The 9317-nt window shown below is 35.4% G+C and overlaps 1 protein-coding gene across 3 annotated transcripts; it reads left to right on the top strand.

Moving 5' to 3' along the window:
- Positions 1-9220, top strand: LOC112162565 (class I histocompatibility antigen, F10 alpha chain). 3 transcript variants are annotated; one of them, XM_024298374.2, is made up of 15 exons: positions 1-82; positions 2731-3006; positions 3224-3514; positions 3803-4087; positions 4688-4801; positions 6130-6162; positions 6443-6481; positions 6716-6751; positions 6959-6991; positions 7455-7490; positions 7653-7682; positions 7836-7868; positions 8286-8312; positions 8873-8908; positions 9044-9220. In XM_024298374.2, the coding sequence occupies exons 1-15, from the start codon at positions 28-30 to the stop codon at positions 9064-9066; spliced, it is 1347 nt and encodes a 448-aa protein (XP_024154142.1). In that variant the 5' UTR covers positions 1-27; the 3' UTR covers positions 9067-9220. The 3 variants fall into 3 exon arrangements, with proteins under 3 accessions (XP_024154142.1, XP_036070056.1, XP_036070055.1); XM_036214162.1 differs by lacking the exon at positions 1-82 and adding an exon at positions 2378-2482 and having other exon boundaries at positions 2567-3006; positions 9044-9219; XM_036214163.1 differs by lacking the exon at positions 4688-4801 and having other exon boundaries at positions 9044-9219.
- The last annotated feature ends 97 nt before the right edge of the window (positions 9221-9317 follow it).

Here is a 9317-nt window from a genome sequence, read left to right as displayed (position 1 = left end):
CATCAGTTGAGGAAGCTTTGCTTCAAAATGTTGGTGGTCGCTGGTTTTCTCTGTGTGATCACCTTTAACACGGCAAAGAGCGGTAAGTTACCTTTGAAATTATATCACCTTTGCAAGTACAAAGCTAACAATTATTACAAGGCTAAAAAGCAAATATTTCCTGTGATAAAAAAAGTGTCACTATGGTAAGGTATTTTTATACTTTAAGTCTATAGGGGCCTTATAAATAAGTTAAAGTCCCACTATTTGTCACGCACCTGGGTGTGTGAAATTTGTTCTCCGTATTTGACCAAACCCCTGGGGGAGCGGTGAGCTGCAGACACAGCTGCGCTTGGGAACCATTTGGTGGTTTAACCCCCCAGTCCAACTCCTTAGTGCTGAGTGCCAAGCAGGGAGGCACCGGGTCCCATTTTTAGAGTCTTTGGTATGACTCGACCGGGATTTGAACCCACGACCTTCCAATCTCAGGGCGGACACTCTATCTCAAGACAAAAACACTTAGAGATTCAAGACTTAGATGTAAAATATTAATTGATCCAAAAGTTCTTCATTGTTGATTTTATAATGTCATTAGATAAAGTTTAAAATTTGTTAATTTGGTTGATTGTGGATCCAGAACTATTTCACACTTCCTTCTGCTTCTGTCACCACCAGAAAAGACCACACCTGATCGCAGGGGATCAAATTTTGTCCAAAATAAATTAACATTTCAAGAACTAAACCTACACATAATCTTCAGACAATTATTTTGTATTAAATAGATACATTTAAATACATATGGGAGATTACAACATCATTTTCTTACAATTAATTAATGGAGTGGCAAAATTTGTTTGTGTTATCATTCACATTCTATGAAAAATGGCCAAGAAAAGATCATGTCTTCCAGAGTGTGTAAACTAAAGAGTACAAATGTAAATAATGAGTTTTTGTCTTGTATGACTTTTTAAAGTTATAAAACTGATGCTCTTGTATGTATTTTCCAAGCGCTGGCAGCTAACGTAACAACCAGTGACTATTGGTGATGTCACTAAATTTGAAGACACTATTTTTTTCATTCCAAATCATCCTAAAAGTCTTTTTAAATGATAAAAATTACTGCATTTGAGTAAAACGAGAATATTTTAAAGAGATATACTATTATTTCTACTAAAATAAGTAGGTAACTTCCGATCAGGGTTTCTTTTTGCCCCAAATCAACTCTAAGAAGTTTAAGAATGAAACGAAAGTGAGGACCCAGATGGTTGTTGCGTTACATTTTAGTTCAGTATTTTGAATACCAAATCTTTCATTTCCATTTTGGGTATAGAATGCGTCTCTTTGTGCCGTTTATACTTTCCCATTTGCACAAAGAAGTCATTTGACTAGATTAGGGAAGTATTGATTTCATGTTCCTGTTCATGTTCAGTAAAAAGAAAAAAAATATGGTTGTTAAAAATAATTCCTTTTTTTTTTTGCAAAATAATTTGGCAGATATATATTTTCTTAGCTTAAACGGATACAAAAATTTTTAATTATTGCACCAGTTTTTAAGAGTCGTCACAAAGTATTTTTCAAAAAAAGCCTTTAAAGAATCATTTGTAATTAAACTGTAATTAACAGGATAATTATCTATAAATAAAAATTACATTTTTGTCATAAATATGATATACATTTTCATATTTTCAATTTTAAAGCATTCTTTGACGTAAATTAAACAGCCCTGTGGATTCTGTCTGTAGAAAAAATATATTTGAAAGGTTATTTTATAATTAATATGCAACCGAGGATTCTTAAATTTGAGGTAAATTTTTGACATGATGAGGTCAATGAGAAATTGTTCCCTTCTGCAACGTACTTCAAACGGTCTTTGGAGGACCAGAACACTTGGAACTTCATTTTTTCTGTTAAATTCCCATCCATCCATCTTCTTTTACTCATCCGGGACTATGTTATGTGGGCAGCAGTCTTACCAAAAATATCCAGACTTCCCTCTCCCCGGCCACCAATACCCCAAGGCATTTCCAGGACATCTGAGAGACATAGTCTCTCCAGTGTGTCCTGGGTCTTCCCCAGAGCCTCCCCCCAATGCGACATGCCGGAAAACCTCCCCAGGGGGGTGTCCAGGAGTCCCTGTGAGGTCAGCATGGGCATTATTTGTTTTCTATTTGGTCTATTTTCTGCCAGCTGTCCATTTTTCCCTCCAAGGCTGACCTCTACAGGATCTCCACTTGGGTCCACACAAGGATCAGCTGGGCCTTATGACTGAACCATCTGAGAGGAGGAAGAGCAGAACATAGCCTAGATTTGGTGTTTTATTTAGCCTTCTTCTGGGTGTTGAACTTTTTTTTCAATGACTGTCGATATTTACTGGTGTCCAATGACATGAAGTCTTCTCCACATTTGTCATGGAGGGGCTAACACCTCAATGTAAGGGTGGGGTCATCTGGACCCCATAAGAGAGCACGAGGGTTAAAGACAAGTTGATGCTCCTATCCTGATGGTAGAGTGTAGTTTTTAGACCACATTTGAATGTTGTCACTTCTCTTTTTCATGTCAAATTTGTCTTACTTTTCTCTTTTTTCAGAAATTTAACAAGTATGACAGTCTGCTAATGCTCATAAAATATAGTTTTTTATTTTTTATTTTTTATAATCCTAAAAATGATTAAATTGTTGGTGCGCTTTGTCATACGTTTCTCAGCTTTTTGAAGTCCCCAAATGGTTGTTTCTTTATCCGTTTCATTTCCAGAGACACACTCCCTGACCTACATCTACACGGCCTTCTCCAAATCTGTGAAGCTCCCAGGCATCCATGAATTCACTGCTATGGGTCTGCTGGACAACAGAATGATCGACTACTATGACAGCACTGTGCAAAAGAAAATTCCTAAACAAGACTGGATGAAGGAGCGACTTGAGCAGGAATACTGGGTTAAAGGAACTCAGTCCCGGCAGAGCAAGCAGCAGTGGTTCAAGGTTAACATCGACATCCTGATGAATCGGATGAGACAAACTTCTGCTAATGGTGAGATTCAAAGAGAAAGCAGATTGTGTATTTTAATTTCACTTGATGCTTTTCAATGCAGCTTGATTCCATTATATATGTAAGTTTGCTTCCTTCCACTCCCTTTCAAGTGATTTACTTGTGATTTATTAAGTGATATGTTATGTATGTATTATGACCTGATTGCTTGAAATAAACCATTTCATTCATTCATTCATTCATTATTTCTTTCCATCAGAAACTCACGTTCTTCAATGGATGCATGGATGTGAAGGTGTAGAAGATGAACATGGTAACCTCAAGTTTGTGCGTGGTGTGGACATGTACAACTATGATGGAGATGACTTCCTGGGATTTGATGATGAGCATCAAGTTTGGGTGGCTGCAGTGGATGCAGCAGTCCTCACCAAGAGGAAGTGGGATGAAGTCACAGCTCTGAAAGACTACACCAAGGGTTACCTGGAGAAGGAGTGCATGGAATGGATGAAAACCTTCCTGAGTTATTCACAAAAACAGCTAAGAAATGCTTGTACGTACCATGTTTAAGCTTTCTGAGGTCTTATTCTAGGCGTTAACAGAGATTGTAAGTTTAGATTTTAGAATGAAGGGAGAGATGAGCACAAACACTTTTACATTTTGAGTACAGAAAAATGTATATCTATCTATTTCTCCATCTTAGTTGTATTATCACTTCAGATTTACTAACTGATTCAGTTTTTATAGAATAAAATAAACTTTATTCATATGCTTAAATATAGATCACATGTGATTTTACACCCAGCTTTCCTGCTCACATCCCTTCACATTTTCATTCCAGCTCCACCTGAAGTTTTCCTGTTTGCAAGAGAAGCTAAAGAAAAGTCAAACATTGTTCTGACGTGCCTCGCCACTGGATTTTATCCCAAAGACATCATTATGAACATCAAAAGAAATGGCCGCATTCTCACAATAGATGATGGAGTGGTGACCTCTGGAGTTCGACCGAATGAAGACGACACCCATCAAAGGAGAGACCATGTGGAGATTCTCAGGACTGACGTCGCCAATTACAGCTGTCAGATCATTCATCCGGGTTCTAGCATGAACGTTGAGAAGTCATGGGGTAAGAAACCTCTACAAAAATGTTAGTTTTCTTTTATCCATTGAGTGGTGTTATCGACTAAGTCTCTGTGTTGTTCAAAAGATATCAAGAGTTCATCATAGTCGGTTATTATCCTAACTTGACTCAATTTACTTAAGAGATCCACTCCGATCATCTTTTGATTCATTTGAAATCGTCTTTTAATTGTGCCTTTTCTATTGCTGTGAGCCCTCAGCATACATGCTCTCCCTCTATTACAGCCAGGACACTAAAAGAACTTTTTTGGTTACTAGCCAGGGTGGCCTACGACCTTCAAAGTCTACAAGCCAAATCTGGACTCTACTAACTAAACATTTCTAATAAAAATAATTTAACGTATTTCCAAGCAAAAAATGTATTTATTTAGTTTCAGTTAATTATTAAAACAAAACACTAACACTAAGATATAATCATGGATGTTATTTAACTCTTTTTAAAATTTTTATTTAAAAAAATCTATACAAAAGAAATGAGTAATTTCTAGTACACATGGTTTTAGTAGCATGCACAACACATCCGGGAACTGTTTGAAGAAATGAGAAACCATAAAATAATACCAAATTTTAAATGTTTTTGTTTTAGATCATCACGTTCCTGATGGTGAAATTCCCATTATTACTATTACTTCTGTGCTTATGGTCCTGATTGGTGTTGTCCTAATCCTATTATTAGTGGTGTTCAGAAAAAGAATTGCTGGTAAGTTTTTAAATCACATTTATTTGAATCTACAGGAAGTTAAAATTGCTCTAAATTTTATTTATATAAACGCTTCTCCCGGATGGTTTTCTCCTCTTAGCTTGGGTTCTCTACCAGAGGTCTGGGAGCTTGAGGGTCCTGCAGTATCTTAGCTGTTCTTAGCACTGCGCTTTTCTGGACTGAGATATCTGAGGTCTTTCCAGGGATCTGCTGTAGCCACTCCTCCAGCTTTGAGATCACAGCCCAGAGTGCTCCAATTACCATGGGGACTACTGTCGCATTCCAAGCAGTCTACAGTTCCTCTCTGAGTCCCTTGTATTTCTCTAGTTTCTCATGTTCCTTCTTCTAGATGTTACCATCGCTTGGTACTGACACATTCAACACAACTGCTTTCCTCAGTTCTTTATCCACCACTACACTGTCTGGTTGGTTCTCCATTACCATCCTGTCTGTCTGTATCTCCAAGTCCCACAGGATCTTTGCTCTCTCATTCTCTACCACTTTCTGAGGTGTTTCCCATTTTCTCTTAGGGGTTTCTAGTCCAGGGCTGCACGGTGGCGCAAGTGGTTAGCGCTCTCGCCTCACAGCGAGAAGGCCCCGGTTCAAATCCCGGCTGGGACCTTTCTGTGTGGAGTTTGCATGTTCTCCCCGTGCATGCGTGGGTTTTCACCGGGGACTCCGGCTTCCTCCCACCGTCCAAAAACATGCTTCATAGGTTAACTGGTGACTCTGAATTGCCCCTAGGTGTGGATGTGAGAGTGGATGTGTGTGTGATTGAGGCCCTGCGACAGACTGGCGACTTGTCCAGGGTGTACCCCGCCTTCGCCCTTCAGTAGCCGGGATAGGCTCCGGCACCCCCGCGACCCCGAAAGGGAAGCAGCGGTCAAGAAGATGGATGGATGGATGGGTTTCTAGTCCATATTCTGTACACAGGTTTCTGTATATTATTCCACTACTTGGTTATGGTGCTCTATGTATGTGTTCCCAGCCAGCATCTTACACCCTGCAGTTATGTGCTGGATTGTTTCCTCTTTGTACAGCCTACACTTTGGGTCTTGTCTGGTGTGGTAGATCTGAGTCTCTATTGCTCTGGTGTTGAGGGCTTGTTCCTGTGCTGCCAGAATCAGAGCTTCTGTGCTGTCCTGCAGGCCAGCCCTCTCTAGCCATTGGTAGGACATATATATATATATATGTGTATATATGTCTTTCAATAAAAAGCCAGTTTTTAGAAGAAATGTAGAAAATTACACATTGACTGGAAACCACATGGATTTATCCAGGAGGAGCAGATCAACATATATTCACTTCTGACTATTCTGTGTTTATAGGCATCAAAAGGAAAGCTGGAACTGTCCCTGATGGTTGGTAACAATTTAATTTAGAGGCTATGAAAATGTGTGAAGTGGAGGAAACTCTTATTTAATTTTTAAAATTTTTTTTAAACTTTTTTATGTGTTTGGGTAAAACCTAAGAAAATCTTTTAGCAGCATACGGTAAATGAAAGTGTCCTTTTCAAGCACATAATTTTATTTATTTTTTTACTTTGTAAAATATATACAGTTGTAAAAAGCAGAATAACTATAGAAAAATGTAAATCCAAATTTAGTGTTTAAAGTCCAAATATTTTGTTTATGTTTGCAGGTAGAATAATTACTAAAACGGCTGTTCCTCTCCTGAACGGTTGGTATCTTTGAATATCATTGAACATGCCAAGAAGTAAACATTGTTTGTTTTTTGAGAATGATTTTCTGCCCCTAATTTGGGTGGGACAAAGCTTTTTTATGTTCCTGCCCAAATTAAGGACTAATTGTTTTCCATATTGTTTTAGTGTGTGTTGTCTGAGTATGAAAATATGTATTAAAAAGGTGATGAAAGTAGAAGTTCAGTCTTCATTTTTATTTTGTGTATTTGCAGGTGGACATAATAAAGTTGGGATACTCAATTCAAATGGTTTGTATCTATTAAAATAATTATGTGAAGCAATACTTGGAGACAGAAAGTTTTTTACTCTGTTTTTTTTTGGAAATGTATATATGTGAAGCTACAGATTGATTTTTTTTAATATGCATGAGCATTAATGCAGAAAAATGTGACATATTTTACATTAAAATACTGAAAAACTAGCAACCTTATATGTGTTTTTCCATTTACTTCCAGGCGACAGTTTCGATTTTGAGAAGCAAACAAAAAGTACGTTTTTTTTTCTTCCCCTTTAGCAATGTTTTGATCCATGAACAAATTTAACAAGTATCAGATGTTGTAGAGAAATCAAATCGTATTAAAAATGATAAACTATGGAAAAAAATACATTTCAACAGGAAACTTAGGTGAAGAAACCTTTAGCATGACATTTTTTTTTTTAATTCAAGTCTTTTGAAGTGTTCGCTTAAACTAGTTTGCTAAACTTCAGCATATTTAAAAAATTATCAAATGGTGATAAAGCAGCTGATTTAGAATGGATCACAATAACATCACCTGTAGGATTCTGTGTTTTTTTTTTTATTTTTTAATGCCTTTTTAGGAACTACATTGTTTGGCATTTTAGCATTAAATGGTGGAAAACTGGCTTAAAAAAAAACACATACAACTTTTTTGCATATGTTAAAATACACAATGACCTCATATAAAAGTAAATCAGATTTTTCTTCCATAGATGCCAATGGATCAATCAGCTCAGACTCTGCTGTTGGTAAGTCTATGTTCACTTCTGCTAGTCATAATGTGAATGCAGGAAATGAAAATGAATTTTATGAGCAAAATCCTTAATTTAAAAAAAAAAAAAAAAAATCTGTAGTTTATATTGTTTTTAGTCATTTTGATTGTGAATAAACACTACTGTTTACTTCTACAGGTAGTGACACTTCCTCCAACTCCTCATCTGGTATCAGTTTTACTTTACTTTGATTTAACTTGTGAACTTAAATATAACATATCCAGATTTATGATCCCTATTCATGTATTTGTTTTCTTTTGGGTTAAGCTGCAATTTTTATTCTTATTTAGAAAAGTCTGAATGTTGTGTTTATGTTTGCAGGAGAAGACGGCGTGACAAAGCCTCTAATTATTGGTGGGTATTTTCTATATTATTAATGTTATACAACTTTTTTAAACACTTCTTGGAAATATACAAGAGTTAATAAATTGATTTTCCCTTAAAATTTGCTGTTTAATTGAGTATTTGTGTTCAATTATTGTCTGTTTGCATATCACCAGATGTAAAAGTCAATACATCGGTAAATCCAGACAGTTCACAAGCTGGTAAAAATTGTAATGCTAGCATGCATATGAATAATAAATACCAACAATAAGCTAAAAAATCAAAATAGTCCTGACCTTATCCTCTAAAAAAGTTTGTTTCTTCCTCACGAAATATATGTAAGGCAGTACTTGTAGGTCTTTTTGTTTGTTATTTTTTAACTGATTGTTTTTTAGTCTGAAATTATAAATAATACTAATGATTTGATTTTTCTCTTTTTTTTCCCAGAGGTCGAGATTGATTCTTCTACAGATGGTTGGTATCTTCCTCATTATAAACATTAGTGCAAATATGACTACAAGTATTTACTGAATTATTATGATTGTTTTCAATTAATTATGCAGATTGTTTATTTAATTTTAAATTCAGAATTTTTTTAAAGAAGAGATTCACATTATATATTTTAAGTTTTTAAAAGCGATAAAATTTATCATGTTTAAACCATAAATAAGTTTTGGGAGTAAGAGTTTTATTTTATAATATAAAAAAGCAATTATAAATAATGTAGCTTTTGCGGGTTATAATTATTAAAAGTTATAATTATACAAATAAATATAGAAATTACTATCACGCTGCATAGTACATACATTTTTGCTGTAAAATTTGACATTCTAACATGAGAGTCAATGGAAAGTGCTTTCTGTTCAAATTGTGACCCCTCGTGGGCTTTTGAGGTACTGCATACTTCTGGAACAGTTAACCAGGAAGGAAACCTAGAGTAAAACTGCCCTAAAATCATACAGCTTTAAATATGAAAATGTTTAATACATAAGTCCTTTACGTAAATGTCAACTTAATGTTTTTTCTCACCATAGATTCAACTCAATCAAGCAGCTCAGGCTGTTCTGTTGGTAAGGATCTTTTTCAGTTGTATTTTGTAGGAAATGAAAATCCGATTTAGACAGAAAATCCTTAAATGTATTTTGTTGTTGTTGCTGTATTGTTAATTAATTTTTGATTTTTTTCCCCTTTGCTTACATCTGCAGGAACTGATACATCCTCTTTGTAGAGTTATCAAGCAAATGCACAAAAAATGACAGACAACTTAACAAAAAGGCAAAATAAAAGCTTTTAGTCTGTCTCTGTAAGGAAGGTGATATATTTGAATAAAACAAATGCACTTTAGGAGCAACTATATTTTAGTTAATTATCAGTTCAATTATTCAATTGATAATATTATCAATTATCATTATTTAGTTAGCTATTTTTTTAAGTCATTTAATGCAATAGATTAGAAGGAATTGGGTTAGTATTGCTGGA

The sequence above is a fragment of the Oryzias melastigma genome, linkage group LG11, assembly GCF_002922805.2.
Source record: "Oryzias melastigma strain HK-1 linkage group LG11, ASM292280v2, whole genome shotgun sequence".
NCBI classification, from domain to species: domain Eukaryota; kingdom Metazoa; phylum Chordata; class Actinopteri; order Beloniformes; family Adrianichthyidae; genus Oryzias; species Oryzias melastigma.
This window is presented reverse-complemented; position numbering and strand designations above follow the sequence as displayed.